Source organism: Phyllobates terribilis, unplaced genomic scaffold (assembly GCF_046119375.1).
Source record: "Phyllobates terribilis strain yellow unplaced genomic scaffold, ASM4611937v1 Scaffold_11__3_contigs__length_659146591, whole genome shotgun sequence".
Taxonomy (NCBI): Eukaryota; Metazoa; Chordata; class Amphibia; order Anura; family Dendrobatidae; genus Phyllobates; species Phyllobates terribilis.
This window is the reverse complement of record NW_027362771.1, coordinates 580,249,904-580,276,389: the sequence shown is the minus strand read 5'-3', so window position 1 is coordinate 580,276,389 and position 26,486 is coordinate 580,249,904. Positions and strand designations below refer to the sequence as shown.

The window sequence follows — 26,486 nt, the reverse complement described above, 5'->3', positions numbered from 1 at the left end:
CCCTGGCTCCCCTACATACAGACCCCCAGCTGGACATTTGGTGCATATAATTAAGTACACTACATTAGATGTGATGCTGCTGAAAGTACTTGGGATCTTGTAGTCCTGATGCGAGTTGGGTATCTCCATCTTGTCTGTGGTCATTATAAATGGACAGGTTTTACATTTATTCTGTTGCAGGGAAAGGTACCTGTAGCTGGTGAAGAGGACAGGGAGCTTCTGACAATGATGCTTCTTAGATTTGGGGACTGCCTAAAACACAGACACCGGGGGTGCTGGAAATATATATTTTAACCCGGCATCTTTTTGTAGTTAAGGTTGTAGTTTCCGTGCAGATCCCCTTAGCACCTCCAGATTTGGATTGTAGGTGACTACTAGAGGCTCCCAGTTGCGTTTGTCTTTACTTTTGTAATGTAGGAGATGATTCCTTGATATTCTGGTGGCTCTTGCAATCTGGTTCTCAATTGTTCTTGGATGTTCGCCCTGATTCAAAAAGGTCTTTCTGAGGCCACCAAGGTGTTTGTCTCTATCCATAGGGTTGGAACATATCTGATTGTATCTGATGGCCAGACTGTAGACCATATAGTTTTTTATGTGTTTTGGATTAAAACTGTCCCATTTAAGGTATGTAGGACGGTCGATTAGCTTCTGGTACAGGGATGTCTCTATTTCATGGTTCTGTAGCTTGATGATGATGTCCAAAAAGCTGATTTCAGTACAGGAGTAGTTGAGTGTTAAGTTGATGATGGGATGAACCTGATTAAATTGTTCATGGAACGTCTTCAGCTGTTGCTCAAACTCCATCCAGATGATAAAAATATCGTCAATGTAATGGTAGTAGGCCAGAGGCCTGATGGGACATGAGGACAGAAAGTCAATTTCAAGCTTGGACATGAAAAGATTTGCAACCAGGTGACAATGATGGGAATTGTACTCACATCTGCTGTGTACATCGTGTATTACGATAAATAAATATTTGAAAAAAAAAATGACATGGGCTCCCGAGTAATTTTCATTAACAGCAGAGGGAAAGCCGAACGCTGGGGGCTGATGTTAATAATCTCTGAAAGGGGCCAATATCCCAAAATGTTCCCAGACTATTGCTAACAGCTCACAGCTGTTAGCTTAACTTTGTTTAGTTTACGGGGGACCCCAGAATAAAAATGACGTAGGGTCTCCCTATAAATTCTAACCAGCAACGGGTAAACAGACAGTTGTGAGCTGATATTAATAGCCAGGGAAGGGGCCAGGGATATTGGCCCACCTCCCAGGCTAAGAACATCAGCCCTCAGCGTATCAATTCTTTTAATATAAATAAACACATGGAGTCCTTTATTTGAAAGAAACACTTATTTGGTAGAGACCCTCTATTTTTGTACATCTTTAATACCTAACACTCTTTAATGTCTAGTCTGCATTTCATTCCATACGTGTCACACTGACGGCACACGAATACGGATGTCACACTGACACAGACCATGGATCTCACCAGTACTGTTTTTTCCTGTACAGGAATCACCAGGAAGTGTGAAGGAGGCCTTATTCAGTTTAATGATACTTACCTGCAATACCAGACCCAACCTTTTAGGCAGTTGTGGCGCTGTTTTGCACAGCTTTTTTTTCTTTTAATCCTAGAGCATAATTTTTTTTTCCAATGATTTTTAGCTCCAAATAACATGCATGAAAGTAAAAAAAAATATCCCCAAAGGTGGAAAACCTTTGAAATTAGATATGTAGCTTAAAGGGGTTGTAAAAAATGTGAAAAACACAGCTGTTTTCTTATTTAAAAAAGCTCCACAGGTTGACTCTGCTTTATTCAATTCCATCGAGCTGACCTGCAATACCAAACACAACCTGTAGGCAGCTGTGGCGCTGTTTCACACATTTTTTTTTTCTAATCTTAGAAGATAATTATTATTTTTTGCAGCCTAGCTATGGAGCTAATTAGGACAACCCTTTTAAATGTTATATATTATATATACATATAATTTTTTACTGTATTTCAGGGCAATATTTGGGAGCAGTTGCTGAGATTCCCGTTTATCCTCGAGATGTTCAATACTCTGCCGTTCTTTGTTACTGTAAGTACCAGTCCCCCTCCCCCTCCACTCATTCATTGCCCTTTTAACCCTCTTCCTCTGCGCCACATACAGAGCCGCTGACCCGCACATCCCCCCTGATGGCGGCCCCCCACCCTCGTGCTCTCCCTATTAATCCGCAGACAGGTTGTGAGCAGTGATCCACCATGTACCTTTCCTGAAAGCCATTCATGTGGAATAAGAGCTTTTTATATGGGAATGTAGGTGCGGGGTTATAGGAACAAGCTTATTTTTAGCGCTTTTAATGCGGTTTGTTCCATCCCGGGTCATAGAGGCGACGTATTTAATACTCTCGGGTTATTTTACGAGCACCCCAGCCAAAGCCAATTTGGAAAAAGAGAAAAAAAAAAAAAGTCCAAAAAAGGTTTAATAGTCAATTAAATCACATAAACAGGAGTCTATAAAATATGTATCGTGATAGGGTTATCCTTTTCCAGGAAAGCTGGGGAAAAACAAGGGCTGCCCTTAATGATGTGCTATCTCATCATGGTCCAATATTTGTTTTTCTGTTAGACTTTTATTTCAGACTGTTACTATAGAGGCACATTTTTCTGCATAGGAGCTGTATACATAAAAAGGCGTTTTTTTTTTGCATTGAAGCAATAGAGAAAATAGTTGCAAATGTATTCACACCCCTTCAAGCTACTACTGTAGGGTGTGAAGTTGCATCCATAAGCCCCCCCCACAAGTGCTTTATCATGTTGCTTTTTTTTTCTTCCTTTCCTTGTTCTAATAGTTTATGCACCCTGCTATTTCTAATTAGAAGTGAGTCCTAAATGTTCCTCGGGGGTCTCAGACCCCAACTGTCAGAGGAGAACAGCGACAAATAGCTTATATATGGAGAAACATCAGCCACCTGTCATGTCCGGAGTCAGAGTACACAGCTCCGGGCGCAGGACTGTCATTGATTAATGCCTCACTAAACTTACTCCTTACTCTCTCTGGCTGTCTCTCTCTCTCTGGCTGTATGCCTCTCTCTCTCTCTGGCTGTCTCTCTCTCTCTGGCTGTTTTTCTCTCTCTCTCTCTGGCTGTCTCTCTCTCTGGCTGTATGCCTCTCTCTCTCTCTCTCTCTCTGGCTGTCTCTCTCTCTCTGGCTGTTTTTCTCTCTCTCTCTCTGGCTGTCTCTCTCTCTGGCTGTATGCCTCTCTCTCTGGCTGTCTGTCTCTCTCTCTCAGGTTGTCTCTCTCTCTGTCTCTTTCTGGCTGTATGCCTCTCTCTCTGGCTGTCTGTTTCTCTCTGTCTCTCTCTCTCTTTGGCTGTCTGTTTCTCTCTGTCTCTCTCTCTCTGGCTGTCTCTCTATCTCTGGCTGTCTGTCTCTCTCTCTGGCTGTCTGTCTCTCTGTCTCTCTCTGGCTGTATGCCTCTCTCTCTAGCTGTCTTTTTCTCTCTGTCTCTCTCTCTCTGGCTGTCTCTCTATCTCTGTCTGTCTGTCTCTCTCTCTGGCTGGCTGTCTCTCTGGCTGTATGCCTCTCTCTCTCTGGCTGTCTCTCTTTCTCTGGCTATATGTCTCTCTCTCTCTGTCTCTCTCTGGCTGTCTCTCTCTCTCTGGCTGTCACTCTCTGTCTATCTGGCTGTCTCTCTCTCTGGCTGTATGCCTCTCTCTTTGGCTGTCTGTCTCTCTCTCTGGCTGTCTCTTTCTCTATCTGGCTGTCTCTCTCTCTGGCTGTATGCCTCTCTCTTTGGCTGTCTCTCTCTCTCTGGCTGTCACTCTCTGTCTATCTGGCTGTCTCTCTCTCTGGCTGTATGCCTCTCTCTGTCTCTCTCTCTCTGTCTCTCTCTCTCTGGCTGTCTGTGTCACTCTCTCTCTGGCTGTATGCCTCTCTCTCTGGCTGTCTGTCTCTCTCTCTCTGTCTCTCTGGCTGTCTGTGTCTCTCTCTCTCTCTGGCTGTCTGTGTCTCTCTCTCTGTCTGTCTCTTTCTCTCTGGCTGTCTCTCTCTCTCTCTGGCTGTCTCTCTGTCTCTGGCTGTCTGTCTCTCTCTCTGGCTGTCTCTCTCTAGCTGTCTCTCTCTCTGGCTGTCTCTCTCTCTGGCTGTCTCTCTCTCTCTGGCTGTCACTCTCTGTCTATCTGGCTGTCTCTCTCTGGCTGTATGCCTCTCTCTCTGGCTGTCTTTCTCTCTCTCTCTGTCTCTCTCTCTCTGGCTGTCTGTGTCTCTCTCTCTCTGGCTGTCTGTGTCTCTCTCTCTGGCTGTCTCTCTCTGTGGCTGTCTCTTTCTCTCTCTGGCTGTCTGTGTCTCTCTCTCTCTGGCTGTCTGTGTGTCTCTCTCTCTCTGGCTGTCTGTGTCTCTCTCTCTCTCTGGCTGTCTCTCTCTGTGGCTGTCTCTTTCTCTCTCTGGCTGTCTCTCTCTCTCTGGCTGTCTCTCTCTCTCTGGCTGTCTCTTTCTCTCTCTGGCTGTATGCCTCTCTCTTTGACTGTCTGTCTCTCTCTGGCTGTCTCTCTCTCTCTGGCTGTCACTCTCTGTCTATCTGGCTGTCTCTCTCTCTGGCTGTATGCCTCTCTCTTTGGCTGTCTGTCTCTCTCTGGCTGTCTGTCTCTCTCTGGCTGTCTCTCTCTCTCTGGCTGTCACTCTCTCTCTCTCTGGCTGTCTGTGTCCCTCTCTCTCTGGCTGTATGCCTCTCTCTCTGGCTGTCTGTCTCTCTCTGTCTCTCTCTCTCTGGCTGTCTGTCTCTCTCTCTCTGGCTGTCACTCTCTGTCTATCTGGCTGTCTCTCTCTGGCTGTATGCCTCTCTCTCTGGCTGTCTTTCTCTCTCTGTCTCTCTCTCTCTGGCTGTCTGTGTCTCTCTCTCTCTCTGGCTGTCTGTGTCTCTCTCTCTGGCTGTCTGTGTCTCTTTCTCTCTCTGGCTGTCTCTCTCTCTCTGGCTGTCTCTCTCTCTCTGGCTGTCTCTCTCTCTCTGGCTGTCTGTCTCTCTCTGGCTGTCTCTCTCTCTCTGGCTGTCACTCTCTCTCTCTCTGGCTGTCTATGTCCCTCTCTCTCTGGCTGTATGCCTCTCTCTCTGGCTGTCTGTCTCTCTCTCTCTGTCTCTCTCTCTCTGGCTGTCTGTCTCTCTCTCTCTGGCTGTCTCTCTCTGGCTGTCTCTCTCTCTCTGGCTGTCTCTCTCTCTCTGGCTGTCACTCTCTGTCTATCTGGCTGTCTCTCTCTGGCTGTATGCCTCTCTCTCTGGCTCTCTTTCTCTCTCTCTCTGTCTCTCTCTCTCTCTGGCTGTCTGTGTCTCGCTCTCTCTGGCTGTCTCTCTCTCTCTGGCTGTCTCTCTCTCTCTGGCTGTCTCTTTCTCTCTGGCTGGCTGTCTCTCTGTCTCTAGGATAAGGGATATGCTTGTGCTTGAGGGCGGCCTGTAGTCTTATCTTTCTGATCTGGCCTACAGTCCCGCCCTGGAGCACGGGCATATCATTAACTCAGAACTTCAAACCCCGATTACACAAGAACCACATGACGGATTTCTTCACCTCAGGTATCATTTTAATCAGTGTAAAAGCCCCAACCAGACATTGCCTGTAGTTTACTTAGCAAAATCCTGCTTACAGGTTCTCTTTAAGGAGGATCTGTCACTAGGTGACAAGTGTCTTTATTTTGATCTTACTTTATTCCCGCTGCTCCCCTGAGTATTCCAATTTTTGTTTTTTTAAAATCCGCCATACAGTTCCAGAGATATGGACCTTTTTATTTAGTGCTAATTTTTCATGCTCTTTCCAAGGGGGTGTGGCTCACAGGGTATTAAGCTAAAAACACACCCCAAAGGATCCATTGAGCCACGCCCCTTTGGTAAAGACCATAAAAATGTGCTCTAAATAAAAAGATCCATATCTCTGGAACCGTATGGCGGATTTTCAAAGAACAAAAAGCAAAATGCTCAGGGGAACAGCGGGAATTAAATAAAAGCAAAACACATCTACTTTTGATCTGCTGACAGGCTGGCTTATTAAAAAGAGGAAACGTGGATGCCGTCAGACAGGAAGCCGGTTACTGTGCCCCTGTCCAGCGACCGCAGAATACTGACCTGGCCACTGAACCGGGGTTCTGTAAATCGAGTCAGGACCATATGGCGACTTGGGTAGTGACACAAGTCGCGCGGTTGAGGATCGCTGTATGCCGCTGCTACATCGCAACGTAGTGCAGGTAAATGAGGAACACATTGTGACCCACAGGCAAATCACAAAAAAATCCAACTGGTGCCGTCTTTGCGCAACTTGCTTGTGGCGGAACCTTGTGGACTGTAATAGAATCCCATTCACCTGCATTACACTGCCATGTAACAATGGCATTTAGTGATTCCCGTACCCGCCGCAACCAGGTTCGTATAAGAGGGTGGCCCGCTGACATCAGCGCCTATTTCAGCTGGATGTGCTTCCTTGGACACACGTTCAACTGATATTTATTGCGGTGCAAAGACCCATTGGCTCCCTGCACTGTAATACACACTGCCGGCGTGCCCACCACGGGTGGCCCATGGTAGTGATGTCATGCGCTGACCGTGGCAGGAACGCCGAATCAGCTGCTGGCCACTGTGCTGTTTCCCGGTTATGGCACAGGATGCCGCATGTCGTGGAAGAGGGAGAAGGTAAGAAGAATTTAGAAACCAAAAATGTGTTGAAGAAGAGCGGCAGAATGAAGGACATAATTACAGGATTGGGGACAATATTACATGGGGGGAAATTATACCAGGAGGGGGCCCAGGATGGCAACATTATACCAAAAAGGGGCTCAAGGTGGGGGACATAATTACAGGATGGGGAATTACAGGATGGGGGACATTATTACTGGAAGGGGCATAGGATGGGGGTCAATATACCAGGAGGAGGCCCAGCTGGGAACATAATGCCAAGAATGGGACCGGGATGAAAGACATAATTACAGGGTGGGGAATTACAGGTTGGGAACATCATTACAGGATGGGGGACAATATTACAGGATGGGGGACAATATTACAGGATGGGGAACATTATTATATGGGGGACATTATACCAGGAGGGGGCCCAGTATGGCAACATTATACCAAGAAGGGGCCCAAGGTGAAGGACATAATTATAGGATGGGGAATTACAGGATGGGGGACATTATTACTAGAGGGGGCCCAGGACTGGGGCAAATTATACCAGGAGGGGGCCAAGATGAAGGACATTATTACAGGATGGGGACAACATGGGTTTCTGAACACGTTTGTTTTTATAGGATTTAGAACGTTGCAAGGCCCCTTACAGCTGACCAACATGCGTGTGGGGGCCCATGTCCAAATTTTGCACTGGGGTCCATTGTACTCTAGTTACACCACTGACCATGGCCTAAGTCGCTGTGCAGCCCCAGAGTTATGTAGTTATGTAGCCTGAAGAATGCCCCCGTTCACTGACAGCAAGCACCACGTATATTACAAAGTTGCAGAAGTTATTAATCCTAGAATAATTCTGCTGGGACTTGTAGTTTTGCAATAGCTGCAGAGGCACAGGATAGAGGCCAAAGGTCTTAATGTCAAGCCCCTCGTCAGCAATCAGCCCTGACTCCTCCCGTGCTGCACATTTGCTTTCATCCCCCTCCTCCCTGCCTTTTATTGGCCTCTCTCCTCCGTCTTAAGTAGCACCTGTCGGGTAATGTCATTTGCCCATTCTCTTGCTGCCCACTCGTGGTGTGTGAAGTGGCGCTGGGATTGGGTACAGCTGCCACTCACATCCCACATCCATCAGGCTGATGAGTGCGACCCTGCCCCGGCACCTCGTCCTCTGTAATCAGGCGCAGGCTGTTATTACGGCCCGGTGGGTGGATAGTTAACACGAGGGAGCTGAGGCCGCAATAATAACGAGTCTCAGGGCACAAATATCTAATCCTGCCACCGAAAACATATCCAAATACTGTGCTTTACCATCCATGATTTTCTGCTCTCCGCTCACATTCAAATTCAATATTCTTTCTAAACCAGAATTACATCTCATTCAAGCTGCTGGATTATGAATGCAGCTTTGGATGTGACTGGAGTGGAAGAATTTTACCCACTTTTTGCTGTATGTGTCTTTTTTTTTTTTTTTTTAGGTTTTTTGGCCACCCTTGAGAAGTCTTTACATCCCCGTCTTCCTTAATTGCTGGCTGGCAAAGCACGCTCTGGAGAACATGATCGTAAGACTCTGTCATTAGTCGGTGACCATTTCTCTCTTCTTCCTCTGGTCCTGCTGTTTTTACATAGAGGACGGCAGATTATTATTTATGGCAGGTGGACTGGTGTACTTACGGGAAAAATTATAGAGTTGCATAAGAAAAGTCAAATTTCCACCCTCCTCCACTACTAAGTGCTCTGACAAATGTACTAATACAGAGGTAGAAATCTGATTCCCTTCCCACAGTCTGGACCTGTAAGCAGGACTGGTTTATGGGGACCTGTAAAGATCTTTCTGAAGTTATATCCATTACTCAGTTTTATTAAAAGTATTTAAAAAAAATGTCTATGTCGTATGAAGGCCTCAGAGGTTTGTGTGAGAACATTAGGGATCAAACAGCATCATGAAAACCAAGGAGCCCACCAGACAGGTCAGGGATAAAGTTGTGGAGAAGAGTAAAGCAGGGTTAGGTTATAAAGAAATAGCCCAAGCTCTGAACATCTCACGGAGCACTGTTCAATCCATCATCCAAAAATGGAAGGAGTACGGCACAACTGCAACCCTACCAAGACACGGTCGTCCATCTAAACTCCCATCCCAGGCAAGCAGAGCACTAATTAGGGAAGCTGCAAAGAGGCCCATGGTCACTCTGGAGGTCACTCTGGAGGTCACTCCACAGCTCAGGGGGGAGAATCTGTCCATAGGACAACTATTAGTTGTGTGCGCCACAAATTTGGCATATATAGAAGTGTGGCAAGAATAAAGCCATTTTTGAAAGCAAGCTATAAGAAGTCCCATTTGCAAGTTGCAAAAATCCATGTAGGGGACACAGCTAGCATGTGGAAGAAGGTGTTCTGGTCAGATGAGACCAAAGTAAGACTTTTTGGGCTAACTACAAAATGTTGTGTGTATTAGAAAACTAACATTGTACATCACAATGAAAACACCATCCCCACCATCACAGCATGGTGGTAGCATGTTGCTGTGAGGAGGCTTTTCTTCAGCAGGGGCAGAGAAGCTGGTCAGAGTTGATGGGAAGATGGATGGAGCTAAATACAGGGCAATACTGGAGGAAAACCTGTTAGAGGCAGCAAAAGACTTGAGACTGGGAAGTAGGTTCACCTCCCAGCAGAACAACGACCCTAAACATCCTGCCAGAGCTACAATGTAGGGTTTAGATCAAAGCATATCCTTGTCTGTGAACGGCCCAGTCACAGTCCAGACCTAAATCCCATTGAAAATCTGTGATAAGACGTGAAAATTGCTGATCACAGATGTCTTCATCCAATCTCACTGAGCGAGAGCGAGTGTGCAAAGAAGAAGAGGCAAAATGTCACCTCTAGATATGCATAGCTGATAGAGACAGACCCCAAAAGACTGCAGCAGTAATTGCAGCAAAATGTGGTCCTACAAAGTATTGATTCAGGGGGGCTGAATACAAATGGTATGAATTATTTTTCAAAGCACTGTATATTGTGAGCATGCATGTATCTATGTGTGTAGTTACTGCGCTTAAAGGTTTTTTTCATGAATGAAAGTTCATTTTATTCAATAGATCTTGGAATAATAATAAGTTCCACAATTGGATGTGTTTAAATAAAATGTTCCTGTGCTGAGATAATCTTATAAATGTTCCCCTGCTGTGTACTGTGTAGGGCTGTGTCTGACCGTACAGGGACAAGGTCTGATCATACCACATCTCCTGGGCGAGGGGGGAGAAAGAGACTATACAGACATTACAGCACCGGATCACAGCTGATTCTTTCTGTGAGGTAAAACATTTCACTGCCTTTTTTAAACAATGTTTTACCTCAAAGAAAGAATCAGCTGTGATCCCCTGCTGTAATGTCTGTATACTCTTTTGCTCCCCCCCCCCCAGGAGATGTGGTATGATCAGACCTTGTCCCTGTACGGTCAGACACAGCCATTACACAGTACACAGCAGGGGCACATTTATAAGATTATCTCAGCACAGGAACATTTTATTTAAACACATCCAATTATGGAAATTATTATCATTTCAAGATCTGCTGATTAAACTGAACTTTTGTTCGTGGGAAAACCACTTTAAGGGGGCTAAGAATTAAGGCAATGGAACAATTCATGAGCCTGAAGTCATCCTTCTCTATAAGGCACGGGGGGCCGCTCCCACCGCACAAGAGAGAAAAGATCCTTGAATGAGAGCTGCAGAAATATCTTCCAGCTATGAATGTAGAAAATAATGAGCGGCTGCTGGATATCACCTCTGGAGCTGTGAAGATCACCCCCCGCCCGCCGCTCGCTCTCCCAGCGCCCGCTCCTAACTATGAATCTAAAATAGGCTGCAAGGAGAAGTCAGCGCGGAGTAATGACTGCGAGGGTCCGCACCGCCGCTGATAATGTTACTGTAACTCCACACTATCTATTTATATTAGAAATGCTAAAACTTACCCGGGTGTGAATCGCAACTTTTAATAAATGTCAAACAATACCGGAGTGTTAAAGGGATTCTCCATTTAAAGGGGTGTTGGTTGAATTTTCAGCAAATAAATTCCCTACAGCATATGTGTTGCAAAGAGATGATAAGCGTCTGCTGCAGTTTTTAACCATATTGCCCATGAGCTTGTGTTTATACGTAGTAGCCAATCTGGTGAAGCAGAGCTGCAGTGTGAAGCATAGAGGAGCAAAGCAGCAGCCACAAGCCTATGATCAAATAGGAAGTGCAGCTAAACTGAAGTGCATGAGCATAGCTACGACCCAATAGCATACAGCTAAAAATCAGAAGAGAAGGAAACGGGAAGATAGAAAAGTATGGCACTCGGCCATCTCTCACCACTCAGTAATGCTCATCTTTTTCCTTTTTTTTTTAGAATGACTTGCATCGAGCAATCCAGAGGACACACTCCGCCATGTTCAACCAGGTGTTCATCCTGATTTGTACTCTGGTCTGCCTCATGTTCACTTGGTATGTGCACCTGAAGTTCTATGAGATCCCTATACCTGTTCTAATCTGCATTTTTCTACAAAAAAATCAGTATTATAGTAGTTATATTCTTGTACATCAATGCTGTATTATAGTAGTTATATTCTTGTACATAGGAGCTGTATTATAGTAGTTATATTCTTGTACATCAATGCTGTATTATAGTAGTTATATTCTTGTACATAGGAGCTGTATTATAGTAGTTATATTCTTGTACATATGGACAGTATTATAGTAGTTATATTCTTGTATATAGAAGCAGTATTATAGTAGTTATATTCTTGTACATAGGGGCAGTATTATAGTAGTTATATTCTTGTACATATGGACAGTATTATAGTAGTTATATTCTTGTACATAGGGGCAGTATTATAGTAGTTATATTCTTGTACCTAGGGGGCAGTATTATAGTGGTAGTTACATTCTAGTACACAGGGGGCAGTATTATAGTTATATTCTTGTACACAGGGGGCAGTATTATAGTAGTTATATTCTTGTACATAGGAGCAGTATTATAGTAGTTATATTCTTGTACATAGAGGCAGTATTATAGTAGTTATATTCCTGTACATAGGGAGCAGTATTATAGTAGTTATATTCTTGTACATAGGGGCAGTATTATAGTAGTTATATTCTTGTACATAGAGGCAGTATTATAGTAGTTATATTCTTGTACATAGGGGGCAGTATTATAGTAGTTATATTCTTGTACCTAGGGGGCAGTATTATAGTGGTAGTTAAATTCTAGTACACAGGGGACAGTATTATAGTTATATTCTTGTACACAGGGGGCAGTATTATAGTAGTTATACTCTTGTACATAGGAGCAGTATTATAGTAGTTATATTCTTGTACATAGAGGCAGTATTATAGTAGTTATATTCCTGTACATAGGGAGCAGTATTATAGTAGTTATATTCTTGTACATAGGGGCAGTATTATAGTAGTTATATTCTTGTACATAGAGGCAGTATTATAGTAGTTATAGTCTTGTACATAGGGGCAGTATTATAGTAGTTATATTCTTGTACATAGGGGCAGTATTATAGTAGTTATATTCTTGTACATAGAGGCAGTATTATAGTAGTTATATTCTTGTACATAGGAGTAGTATTATAGTAGTTATATTCCTGTACATAGGGAGCAGTATTATAGTAGTTATATTCTTGTACATAGGGGCAGTATTATAGTAGTTATATTCTTGTACATAGGAGCAGTATTATAGTAGTTATATTCTTGTACATAGGGGCATGTTACGGGTCCGGGTGGTAGAACCTCTGTGCCGAGGTCCAAGGAGGGACCCATAGGGGCGTGACTAAGTATCCACCCGAACCGACCCTCGTCGTACGGCAGCTAACGACACTGTGACCAGGGAGGATCCGGGCAGAGGGACCAGGTGCTACTCTGGGGACGACCTTGTAAGAGAGCAGGTGGCTCCCACGGGTCAGAGGGTTGGGACTGACCGGTATGGTGGATGGGCACGGCAAGCAGGCGAAAGTCTCTGGTAGCTGACTGGAGGTCACAGTTCGAGAAAGCTGGGCAAGTAGCAGTCTTTAGGTTTACCAGGAAGGTGGTCACAGCAAGTGACGGCAGGGTCTCCAGGCAGGCTGGCAGAAAGCAAGCAGGTGCTCCCAGGTGAGCGGGCTGACGGACACAGCAGGTAACAGGTAGGTAACTGGTGGACGCTCCCAGGTGAGCAGGCAGACAGATGAGACAGGTAACTGGCAGGTAACTGGTGGACCCTCCCAGGTGAGTGGTCTGACAGACGAGACAGGTAACAGGCAGGTAACTGGTGGACGCTCCCAGGTGAGCGGTCTGACAGACGGGGCAGGCGGATGCTCCCAGGTGAGCGGGCAGATAGCCAAGGCAGGTAACAGGCAGGTAACAGGTGAGCGCTCCAGGTGAGCAGGCTGGCAGGCTCGGCAGGTAACGGACGGATAACAGGCTGGCAGGCAGGACGAGAAGTCAGGCTAGCAGCGGAACCTGAGGGCTGAAGCACAGGTAAGACACAGTGCAAACAACTTTGCTCGGGCACCTCCATTTTGGAGGAGGTGCCTTAAATGTGGGAAGTCCTCTGGCCATTGGCCGGGGACTCTTTAGGAAGACGCACACTGTCCCTTTAAGACGGGGGGGAGTGCGCGCGCGCGCGCGCCCTAAGCACTCTGCTGGAGGAGGAACGCCCGCCGGCCACAGCAGGGAACGGAGCGCAGGGAGAAGCCGCGCCAGGTGGCGGGAGAGACGGTGTCCCTGTCTGACATGGGGCAGGGACGCCCCTGCGCCGACAGAGACAGGAGCGCTGGAGGGGCCCACGCGAGGAGCGCGGAGGTGAGAGGGACGGCGTCCCTGCCTAGCAGAAGGCAGGGACGCCGATGCTACAGTACCCCCCCCCTTACGCCCCCTCCTCTTTAGGCCAGAAAGAAATTTATCAAGGATGAGCGGGGCATGGATGTTCTCCCGAGGCTCCCACGTTCTCTCCTCAGGACCAAACCCCTTCCAATCCACTAGAAAAAAGGTCTTTCCTCTTACCCTCTTGGTGGCCAGAATGCTCTCTACCTCAAACTCGTCTTCAGCGGAAACCGGGGCAGGAGGCGTACCTGAAGACTTGGAAAAAGAGTTAAGTACCACGGGTTTGAGGAGAGATACATGGAAGGAGTTGGGGATCCGCAAGTTGGCCAGGAGTTTCAATTTATAGGCCACCGGGTTGATTTGCTTGATAACTTCCAGTGGGCCGATGAACCAGGGCCCTAACTTGTAGGAAGGAATCTTGAGCCGGACAAATTTGGACGAGAGCCAGACCTTATCTCCAGGACGGAATTGAGGCGGATCCAGACATCTCTTGTCAGCCTGTCTCTTCATCCGCTCGGAGGACAGAAGAAGTGCGGATCTGGTACTCTCCCAAATGGTGGAGAATTCGCTAACAAGAGATTCCGCGGCCGGGTTGTCCACCGAGGCGGAGACGGGAAACGGGATCCGGGGATATTGGCCGTAGACTGTAAAAAACGGGGATTTGGAAGAGGATTCGCTCTCTTGATTATTGTAGGAGAATTCGGCCCACGGTAAAAGATCCACCCAATCGGAATGGTGGGCATTAACAAAGTGCCGGAGGTAACTAGTTAAGATTTGGTTGATCCTCTCTACTTGACCATTGGACTGTGGGTGATAAGCAGAAGAGAAGTCCAAGGTGACCCCCAGCAGTTTACACGTGGCTCTCCAGAAGCGAGAGGTGAACTGAACCCCTCGATCGGACACGATGTGGAGAGGAAGACCATGGAGACGTAAAATATGATGAATAAAGTCCTTAGCCAACTCAGATGCAGACGGAAGACCCGGCAGGGGAATGAAGCCATTTTAGAGAAGTGATCAGCGACCACCCAAATGACCGTACAACCAGCAGAGACAGGGAGATCCGTTATAAAGTCCATGGCGATGTGTTACCACGGGGCAGCAGGTATGGGAAGAGGCAGAAGGCGGCCGGCTGGCAGATGTCTAGGAACCTTGTTGCGGGCGCAGGATGCACAGGCCGAGACAAAGTCTATTACCTCCTTGCGCAGGGAAGGCCACCAGTAATGCCGGGCAATAAGCTGGAGGGTCTTCTTTTGGCCAGCATGGCCGGCTAGCTTAGACGAATGTCCCCAGTGCAGAACCTTCTCTCGATCAGGTACTGTCACGAACGTCTTACCCGGTGGAAGACGATTCAGATCCAAGGGAGCCACTTGCATTACGTTGGCGGGGTCGATGATGTGCTTAGGCTCCTCCTCTAGATCGGAGAACAGAAAGGAACGGGACAAGGCATCGGCTTTGATATTTTTGTCTGCTGGGCGGAAATGAAGAATGAAATCAAAGCGGGTGAAGAACAAGGACCACCTGGCCTGGCGCGGGTTAAGTCTTTGGGCACTCTGGAGGTAAGCCAAGTTTTTGTGGTCCGTATAAATTATTACCGGGTGAAGAGCCCCCTCGAGCAGGTAACGCCACTCCTCCAGTGCCAATTTAACGGCTAACAATTCTCGGTCTCCTATAGAATAATTGCGCTCAGACGAGGAGAAGAGTTTGGAGAAGAAGCCGCAGGTTACCATTCTCCCAGATGGCGACTTTTGGGTGAGCACCGCTCCGGCTCCGGAGGAGGAAGCATCTACTTCTAAGAAGAATTGTTTGTTGCAGTCCGGACGGTGCAGCACAGAAGCGGAGGAGAAAGCTTGTTTCAAAGAAAGGAAGGCCTCTTCAGCCTCGGGCGGCCATTCTTTCGGACTAGCGCCCTTACGGGTGAGCGCGGAGATAGGGGCAGTCCGGGAAGAGAAGTGCGGAATGAAGAGGCGGTAGTAATTGGCGAAGCCCAGGAACCGCTGAATAGCCTTCAACCCCTCCGGTCGGGGCCACTTCAGGATGGCAGAAAGTTTCTCAGGATCCATTCGTAGGCCGGTCTGGGAGATGACGTAGCCCAGAAATGTAAGCGAGGACTGCTCAAAGAGGCACTTCTCAAATTTTGCGTAGAGGTGGTTCTGCCTGAGCCTGAGCAGGACCTGACGAACGTCCCTCCGGTGTGTGGGAAGATCCGGAGAGAAGATCAAGATGTCGTCCAGGTACACCACCACGCAGGAGTAGAGAAGGTCACGGAAGATGTCATTGACCAACTCTTGAAAGACGGCGGGAGCATTACAGAGGCCGAAGGGCATTACGAGATATTCATAGTGGCCATCCCGGGTGTTGAATGCCGTCTTCCATTCATCCCCCTGGCGGATACGTACCAAGTTATACACCCCACGGAGATCCAGCTTGGTGAAGATTCTGGCACCCCTCAGACTGTCAAATAATTCAGGAATGAGCGGAAGGGGGTATTTATTCTTCACCGTGATCTGGTTAAGACCTCTATAGTCTATACAGGGACGGAGTGAGCCATCCTTATTTTTAGCGAAGAAGAAGCCTGCTCCCGCTGGGGAGGTAGATTTCCGGATAAATCCCCGGGCCAGATTTTCCTCGACATTTTCAGACATGGCCCGGGTCTCGGCAGCGGACAACGGGTAAATACGCCCGCGGGGTGGAGTAGCGCCGGGTACCAGGTCGATTGGGCAATCGTATGGTCTATGGGGAGGTAATGTCTCTGCTTCTTTCTTGTTGAAAACATCAGCATAAGACCAATAAGGAGCCGGTAGGCCGGGTAGATTGGCTGGAGTAGGAGAAGGACGAGCAGGACGAACAGGAGCTAAACAAGTCTTATGACAGTCCTGCCTCCAGCGAAGGACCTCTCCGGTCTGCCAATTCAGCACGGGTGCATGTCTCTGGAGCCAAGGAAGGCCTAACAAAAGGGCGTGAGAGAGTCCAGGTAGAACATGGAAGAAGATCCTCTCAGAGTGCAGCATTCCCACCTGCAGAGTCATGGGTTCGGTGATGAGTTGGATGGTTAGTGGTAAGAGCCCTCCATCCACGGAGACGACAGATAAAGGTTCAGCCAGAGGTTTAGTGGGAATGCGGTATTTCTCTACCAGGGACTGGGAAATGAGGTTTCCGGCAGCTCCAGAATCGAGTTGAGCTTGTTCAAAGTAGCGGATCTCCCCGCAGATGATAGAGACCGACAGCATTAGAGATGGAGGGGGTTTACTTTTGTCTAGGACGCCCTCTCCGAGCGATCCTAGACACTGGCATTTCCCGGCCTCTTCGGGCAGGAACGGATCCGGTGCTCCTTACTGCAACAGTAGAAACAGCTCCCCTCGGTACGGCGTGACTCTTGACGGGTTTTGACCATCTTGGTCTGGTCGAGCTGCATGGGCTCTGGCGAGTGCACCCGGGGAGTTACAGAGGAAGAGACGGGTCTCTGGAAAGTGGGAGCAAGACGGGGAAACCTCCTCTCACGGGTGACCTCATTGGTACGCTCCTGGAACCGGATGTCAATCCGGGTGGCAAGTGTTACTAAGTCATCCAAGGAGGTAGGAATGTCCCGACCGGCGAGTTCATCTTTTATCCGGCCGGATAAGCCTTCATAGAAGACGGACACTAGGGCCTCGTTATCCCAGGCAAGCTCGGAAGCAAGGGTACGGAACCGTATGGCATATTGGCCCACGGTGAGACTCCCCTGGCGGAGGCATAGCAGAGAGGAGGCAGATGAGGTCTCTCGCCCTGGTTCTTCGAAGACTTTCCGGAAAGCCGTGAGAAAGGCTGGCAGGTTGGACACCAGGGGGTCTCCTCTCTCCCATAGGGGATTTAGCCAAGCCAGTGCCTCCCCAGTGAGATGGGACATAATGAATGCCACTTTGGCCTGGTCGGAGATAAACTGGTGAGCCAAGAGTTCAAAGTGCAGGGTGCACTGGTTTATGAAGCCCCGAGCTTGAGCGGGGTCGCCTCCGAAACGAGGAGGTGCAGAAAGCCGGGGTCCGGGACAGGATGCCATGGTATTGGCGGGCAGCGGCGCTGCATGGGTGCGAGTCGTGACACTAGCGGTGGTTGCTGGTGGAGCAGTCAGTGTGTCCAGGTGGGAGTTGACATTTCGCAGGTGGTTCAGGATGGACTCCTGCTGGGATCTCTGACGGGAGACTTCATGGTATAGGTCAGAGAGCGAGGGAGTTTGGGTGCCACCGGGTTCCATGGCCCGAGCAAACTGTTACGGGTCCGGGTGGTGGAACGTCTGTGCCGAGGTGCAAGGAGGGACCCAGATGGGCGTGACTAAGTATCCACCCGAACCGACCCTGGTCGTACGGCAGCTAACGACACCGTGACCAGGTAGGATCCGGGCAGAGGGACCAGGTGCTACCCTGGGGACGACCTTGTAAGAGAGCAGGTGGCTCCCACGGGTCAGAGGGCTGGGACTGACCGGTATGGTGGATGGGCACGGCAAGCAGGCGGAAGTCTCTGGTAGCTGACTGGAGGTCACAGTTCGAGAAAGCAGGGCAAGTAGCAGTCTTTAGGTTTACCAGGAAGGTGGTCGCAGCAAGTGACGGCAGGGTCTCCAGGCAGGCTGGCAGAAAGCAAGCAGGTGCTCCCAGGTGAGCGGGCTAACGGACACAGCAGGTAACAGGCAGGTAACTGGTGGACGCTCCCAGGTGAGCAGGCAGACAGACGAGACAGGTAACTTGCAGGTAACTGGTGGATGCTCCCAGGTGAGCGGTCTGACAGACGAGACAGGTAACAGGCAGGTAACTGGTGGACGCTCCTAGGTGAGCGGTCTGACAGACGAGAAAGGTAACAGGCAGGTAACTGGTGGACGCTCCCAGGTGAGCGGTCTGACAGACGGGCCAGGCGGATGCTCCCAGGTGAGCGGGCAGATAGCCAAGGCAGGTAACAGGCAGGTAACAGGTGAGCGCTCCAGGTGAGCAGACTGGCAGGCTCGGCAGGTAACGGACGGATAACAGGCTGGCAGGCAGGACGAGAAGTCAGGCTAGCAGCGAAACCTGAGGGCTGAAGCACAGGTAAGACACAGTGCAAACAACTTTGCTCGGGCACCTCCATTTGGGAGGAGGTGCCTTAAATGTGGGAAGTCCTCTGGCCATTGGCTGGGGACTCTTTAGGAAGACGCGCGCTGTCCCTTTAAGAGGGGGGGAGTGCGCGTGCGCGCGCCCTAAGCACTCTGCTGGAAGAGGAACGCGCGCCGGCCACAGCAGGGAACGGAGCGCAGGGAGAAGCCGCGCCAGGGGGCGGGAGAGACGGTGTCCCTGTCTGACATGGGGCAGGGACGCCGCTGCGCCGACAGAGACAGGAGCGCTGGAGGGGCCCACGCGAGGAGCGCGGAGGTGAGAGGGACGGCGTCCCTGCCTAGCAGAAGGCAGGGACGCCGATGCTACAGGGCAGTATTATAATGAAAAACCGCGAAAGTGAGTAATGATGGCATAAAACAGCAAAGTTTATTAGTTAATTAGAAAGGGTATACAGAGGTGATACAAAAATTGTATAAATACATATAAACATTAAGACAATGGGTAGATATTGGATCAAGACAGGAAAAACTCCCATAACAGCTTCAGAGCCCCTTAGATATATGTGTACCAGGGTACAATATGTCCCAATGAAATCCACAGGAGGAAGAGTAAAGAGGGAGAGAAAAGAAAGGGGGAGAAGACAAGCAAGAGTAAACAATAAGGGTGGAACCAAAAGGAGAGTATTAGATCACAAACAGAGAGGCGAGGTAATATAACCCTTAAATATAGTTCCCAAATGGGGGACCATAGTAATAGGTAGGTCAGGGCACTCACCGAGCTGATTGCTAACTCTCCCGAATGTGTAGGGGAGAGTCCATTTGGTGGATGTCCTTTGTTCGCCTCCTTCTGCCCTACACATTCTCTTCTCCCCCTTTCTTTTCTCTCCCTCTTTACTCTTCCTCCTGTGGATTTCATTGGGACATATTGTACCCTGGTACACATATATCTAAGGGGCTCTGAAGCTGTTATGGGAGTTTTTCCTGTCTTGATCCAATATCTACCCATTGTCTTAATGTTTATATGTATTTATACAATTTTTGTATCACTTCTGTATACCCTTTCTAATTAACTAATAAACTTTGCTGTTTTATGCCATCATTACTCACTTTCGTGGTTTTTCATTCTGTTTCCTGAGTAGGCAATTTTTCACTCACGGTCATGAGTGGTGAACCGGTCCTTGTTGTCACCACTGATCCGTGAGTCTCTGAATATGTTGGCCCAAGTGTTTTCTAGGGCAGTATTATAGCAGTTACATTCTTGTACATAGGGGCAGTATTATAGTAGTTATATTCTTGTACATAGGGGGCAGTATTATAGTCGTTATATTCTTGGACATAGGGGGCAGTATTATAGTAGTTATATTCTTGTACATAGGGGCAGTATTATAGTAGTTATATTCTTGTACATAGGGGCAGTATTATAGTAGTTATATTCTTGTACATGGGGGGCAGTATTATATTAGTTATATTCTTGTACATAGGGGCAGTATTATAGCAGTTATATTCTTGTACATAGGGGGCAGTATTATAGTAGTTATATTCTTGTACATAGGGAGCAGTATTATAGTAGTTATATTCTTGTACATAGGGGGCAGTATTATAGTAGTTATATTCTTGTACATAGGGGCAGTATTATAGCAGTTACATTCTTGTACATAGGGGCAGTATTATAGTAGTTATATTCTTGTACATAGAAGGCAGTATTATAGTAGTTATATTCTTGTACATAGGGGCAGTATTATAGTAGTTATAATCTTGTACTTATGATCAGTATTATAGTAGTTATATTCTTGTACATAGGGGCAGTATTATAGTAGTTATATTATTGTACATAGGGGGCAGTATTATAGTAGTTATATTCTTGTACATAGGGGGCAGTATTATAGTAGTTATATTCTTGTACATAGGGGCAGTATTATAGTAGTTATAATCTTGTACTTATGATCAGTATTATAGTAGTTATAATCTTGTACTTATAGAAGGCAGTATTATAGTAGTTATATTCTTGTACATAGGGGCAGTATTATAGTAGTTATAATCTTGTACTTATGATCAGTATTATAGTAGTTATAATCTTGTACTTATGATCAGTATTATAGTAGTTATATTCTTGTACATAGGGAGCAGTATTATAGTAGTTATATTCTTGTACATAGGGGCAGTATTATAGTAGTTATATTCTTGTACATAGGGGCAGTATTATAGTAGTTATATTCTTGTACATAGGGGGCAGTATTATATTAGTTATATTCTTGTACATAGGGGCAGTATTATAGCAGTTATATTCTTGTACATAGGGGGCAGTATTATAGTAGTTATATTCTTGTACATAGGGAGCAGTATTATAGTAGTTATATTCTTGTACATAGGGGGCAGTATTATAGTAGTTATATTCTTGTACATAGGGGGCAGTATTATAGTAGTAATATTCTTGTACATAGGGGCAGTATTATAGTAGTTATATTCTTATACATATGGAGCAGTATTATAGTAGTTATATTCTTATACATAGGGGGCAGTATTATAGTAGTTATATTCTTGTACATAGGGGGCAGTATTATAGTAGTTATATTCTTGTACATAGGGGCAGTATTATTGTAGTTATATTCTTGTACATAGGGGCAGTATTATAGTAGTTATATTCTTGTACATAGGGGCAGTATTATAGTAGTTATATTCTTGTATATAGGGAGCAGTATTATAGTAGTTATATTCTTGTACATAGGGGGCAGTATTATAGTAGTTATATTCTTGTACATAGGGGGCAGTATTTTAGCAGTTATATTCTTGTACATAGGGGGCAGTATTATATTAGTTATAATCTTGTACATAGGGGCAGTATTATAGCAGTTATATTCTTGTACATAGGGGGTAGTATTATAGTAGTAATAATCTTGTACATAGGGGCATTATTATAGTAGTTATATTCTTATACATATGGAGCAGTATTATAGTAGTTATATTCTTATACATAGGGGGCAGTATTATAGTAGTTATATTCTTGTACATAGGGGCAGTATTATAGTAGTTATATTCTTGTACATAGGGGCAGCATTATAGTAGTTATATTCTTGTACATAGGGGCAGTATTATAGTAGTTATATTCTTGTACATAGGGGCAGTATTATAGTAGTTATATTCTTGTACATAGGGCAGTATTATAGTAGTTATATTCTTGTATATAGGGAGCAGTATTATAGTAGTTATATTCTTGTACATAGGGAGCAGTATTATAGTAGTTATATTCTTGTACATAGGGGCATTATTATAGTAGTTATATTCTTGTACATAGAGGCAGTATTATAGTAGTTATATTCTTGTACATAGAGGCAGTATTATAGCAGTTATATTCTTGTACATAGAGGCAGTATTATAGTAGCTATATTCTTGTACATAGAGGCAGTATTATAGTAGTTATATTCTTGTACATAGGAGCAGTATTATAGTAGTTATATTCTTGTACATAGGGGCAGTATTATAGTAGTTCATTTTTTGTTCATAGTGTTTATAAAGTCTCTCTAACCTTAGTGGGTGAAGCACTTGGAGCATTGAAGGTCCATGATGTTGAGTTCATGTCACAGAAGCCACATACAATAGACACTGTACAATACTCTTACTGATGTTCCCACTGATCTTTATCTTATATCTTGTACTTTCCATACATTTTTCCTTGAAATTGTATATTACCTTTTTGCTTAGGGCTGTATTTGCATGTACTAATGGTCCTCTGTCAATCATCATGGCACCCTGCCGTTCTCCGCTCCTTTTGCTCTACACTGCACCGCTATGCATCTATTCATATGGGTGTTGTTGTATTTGAGATTTCAGCGCATTCACGGTTCATTCTAATTTGGACCGTTGATAGACGGCACAACTGTCAATCATCTGCTCTGGATTTGCCATTATTCCCCACCCCAGAGTATCATGTCTTATTGATTTATGTATTTTTTTTATTTCTACACTCGTTCAGCTCTTGATGGCTGCATCATTGCCTGTGGGTATATGGAGCAGAAACTTTGTGTATTTTGTGCATTTTGGAAGATAGCGCCTACTATAATCCTATATTTTTTTTTCATTTTCCTCTTTATGTTGTTGAGTAGTCGCAGTATTTCTATGGTAATTATCCATTAGGTGGTGCTCATCCAGTGCATGCTTAGAATATATTACTGGGCTGGAGCGGGGGGCTTTCATGTTGGTAGGTAGGATTGTGCTCACTAATCTGTCTAATCTGTGCAGACTCACAAATGAACCATTTATGAAAAAAATGAGATGATGTAAAAGCAACAGAAGTAATAATTGGATTTTCAGGCAGCACGCCATCATTATTACCGTGGAGAGATTTATCCCGCGTTTTCCAACTGCAATACTTATTGATAATGCTAATTACAGGGAAGGTGTCATTTGTTATTTCCGTAATTCTTGGAGAGTGAAGTGATGTCATTGAGGAAACTTAGTAATATACTGCTGATTACATGGCCTAGATTTTTGATGGTATTGTATATGGTATCACCAGTATCCAAGATTTTTCATTACTATTTCTCACTCATCTCATTACTCCACCAACTCTCTTTGATCTCCTCTATTACCCCGACTTCACTTTCACTCATGTCCCCTATCACCCCAACCTCACCATCACACATGTCCCCTATCACCCCAACCTCACCATCACACATGTCCCCTATCACCCCAACCTCACCATCACTCATGTCCCCTATCACCCCAACCTCACCATCACACATGTCCCCTATCACCCCAACCTCACCATCACACATGTCCCCTATCACCCCGACCTCACCATCACTCATGTCCCCTATCACCCCGACCTCACCATCACTCATGTCCCCTATCACCCCGACCTCACCATCACTCATATCCCCTATCACCCCGACCTCACCATCACTCATGTCCCCTATCACCCCAACCTCACCATCACACATGTTCTCTATCACCCCAACCTCACCATCACACATGTCCCCTATCACCCTGACCTCACCATCACTCATGTCCCCTATCACCCCGACCTCACCATCACTCATGTCCCCTATCACCCCAACCTCACCATCACACATGTCCCCTATCACCCCAACCTCACCATCACACATGTCCCCTATCACCCCGACCTCACCATCACTCATGTCCCCTATCACCCAGACCTCACCATCACTCATATCCCCTATCACCCCGACCTCACCATCACTCATGTCCCCTATCACCCCGACCTCACCATCACACATGTCCCCTATCACCCCAACCTCACCATCACACATGTCCCCTATCCCCCCAGCCTCACCATCACACATGTTCCCTATCACCCCAACCTCACCATCACACATGTCCCCTATCACCCCGACCTCACCATCACTCATGTCCCCTATCACCCGGACCTCACTATCACTAATGTCCTCTCCTCAACCCGGAGTCACTATCACTAATGTCCCTTATCAATCCAAACTCAATTACACTAATGTCCTCTATCAGCCTGATCTCACTTGCACTAATTTCCCCTACCACCCGACCTCACTATCATTAATGTCCCCTACTCAACCCAAAGTCACTATCACTAATGTCCTCTATTATCACAGCTTCACTCAAACTAATGTCCCCTATCTGCTCCCACTGTTAGAACCCTCCTGTTAGTTTTTGCTATCTTGTGTTTTGCGGTCACGTGACCTGCTGCCTATTTATTCCAGCGCCGCCCTTCTGGCTTTGCTGGACTTCAGTGTTGTTTGACTGTCTCTCTAGCCAGGTGCTTCGGTGCCTATCTCTGTCTAGTTCGCTTGGTCCTCTGGGACCTCTGGTACGTTTTGTCTGTTTGTCTTTTGTGCTCTGCATCTACTTCTGTTTAGGAGGTGTCCCATTTTTGTCCCAGTCCTTGGTTCTCTTGGGGACCCCTCCCTTGACTCTGTGGGTCTTCGTTCAGACTGGCCGAGGACTGGGGCGGGTCTGTTCACAGGGAGCAGGCGGCCCGTTACATCGTAGGGATTCAGCTTGGTCTTACTGTAGGGACCGCTTTCCCCTATCTTTCCTTAGTTTATGTTGCAGATCAGAACAGTAAGTCCAGCCCAAAAAAAAACAAAAACTAAAAGTAAAGAAATTCGGGGATCAATATGGTTTCCGTCCAGGAGTTGGCTCAACGCCTGCAGGGATTGTCTCTGGAGGTGGCCGAGCTTCAGCAACACTTGAGTAGCTGTTCTGGAGCGCATTTTGTTGAGCCCAAGATAGGACTGCCTGATTTTTTTTATGGTAAACAGCAAGATTTTTTTTCCTTTAAAAATGCTTGCTTGTTATATTTTCGTTTGAGACCAAGATCCTCTGGGAATGAATCACAGCGCATTGGTTTTATTATGTCACTTTTGCGCAAAGAACCACAGGGGTGGGCCTTTTCTCTCCAGCCTAATGATCCGTGTTTAAGTTCTGATGAAGAATTTTTTTCTGCTATGGGGCTGTTATATGACGATCCTGATCGAATCTCATCTGCTGAATCAGAACTTAGACGTTTGAATCAGGGGTCAGATGATGTTGAAAATTATTGCACACACTTCAGGAGATGGACTTCAGAAGTTAAATGGAATGATTCTGCGCTAAGATGTTTATTTCTTGCTGGTCTGAATGAAAGGGTTAAGGATTTGCTAATTGCATTTCCTGCACCTGAGACTCTGCAGGAAGCTATGCAGTTAGCTGTTCGTGTGGACAGGAGACTGAGGTCCAGGGTTAATGATGTAAAAACTCCTGTAACTTCAGGTCCTAGTTCCCAGAAAATCTGCTCTGACAGCGGAGAACCAATGGAGGTTGGGGCGATGTCACTCCGCTCTCAGGAAAGAGATCGGAGATTCGCCGAAGGTTTGTGTCTTTATTGTGGTAAAGATGATCATTTGATTAAGTATTGTGAGCGTCCTTTAAGTAAAGAAAAAAAAAAGGTCAGTTACGCCCGTATAGCTTGTTTACGCTCTGCAGGAGTGTTTCTTTCTGGGAGTACTACTCTGCAGGAAGATTTGATTGAATTTCAGGTATTTGTGGATTGTGGTTCAACACTTAATGTGATTGATAAAGGGTTTTTGGAAAACCTTAAATTGAAATCCAAACCTTTGTCATCATCTATTTCTGTGGTTGCAATTGATAACACTCCTTTGAAATGTATTACTCACAAGACATTTCCCCTCACTATCAATGGAGATCACCAAGAAATTTTGGACTTGGTTGTTTTAGATAATTTACCCTCTCCGGTTGTTCTAGGATTGCCTTGGTTAAGACTGCACAATCCTTTACTGGACTGGTCTACTAATGTGATTAAGTCTTGGAGTCCGAAGTGCTTTGATAAATGTTGTAATGGTCGCATTGCGGCTGTGGAAAAGGGGGAATTACCTGTACCTATTCAAGATTTTTGGAGGGTTTTTTCGGAGGAGGAGTTGCAAGTTTTACCTCCTCATAGGGATTATAATTGCGCCATTGAGTTTGTTCCGGGTGCTACTCTTCCCAAAAGTCGCTTGTTTAATCTGACTATCCCTGAGAGAAAGGCCTTGGAGGAATACATAGAGACTAGCCTGGCTGCTGGTCACACTAGACCTTCTAAGTCACCTGTGGCAGTCGGATTCTTCTTTGTTAAAAAAAAGGACGGGGGTTTGCGTCCATGTCTGGATTTTCGTGAAATTAATAAGATTACCGTATGCAATCTTGTTTAACTGTTTAACCAGTTAGTGGGGGCCAAGTGGTTCGCCAAAATTGATCTCCGGGGGGCATACAATTTGTTACGTGTGAAGGAGGGTGATGAATGGAAAACTGCTTTTAACACTCCGGTAGGTCATTTTGAGAATCTGGTGATGCCTTTTGGTCTTACCAATGCTCCTGCATTTTTTTAGAACCTTATTAATCACATCCTGAGACCTTTGATTGGTAAGAATGTGGTGGTGTATTTAGATGACATTTTGATTTATTCGCCAGATCTAGAGTCCC

At 46.1% G+C, this 26,486-nt stretch overlaps 1 protein-coding gene across 4 annotated transcripts in view; it reads left to right on the top strand.

The window, feature by feature from the left end:
• LOC141166962 (potassium channel subfamily T member 2-like) overlaps window positions 1–26,486 on the top strand; it is a 285,657-nt gene that overhangs the window by 164,560 nt on the left and 94,611 nt on the right. For all 4 annotated transcript variants that reach the window (XR_012251369.1, XM_073654202.1, XM_073654204.1 and 1 more), the window contains exons 7-9: window positions 2,007–2,081; window positions 8,114–8,197; window positions 11,025–11,119. Coding sequence is in view for 3 of the 4 variants with exons in the window: in XM_073654202.1 (XP_073510303.1) it covers window positions 2,007–2,081; window positions 8,114–8,197; window positions 11,025–11,119 (254 nt within the window). In the remaining variant the exon portion in view is untranslated. The remainder of the gene's footprint in view (window positions 1–2,006; window positions 2,082–8,113; window positions 8,198–11,024; window positions 11,120–26,486) is intronic.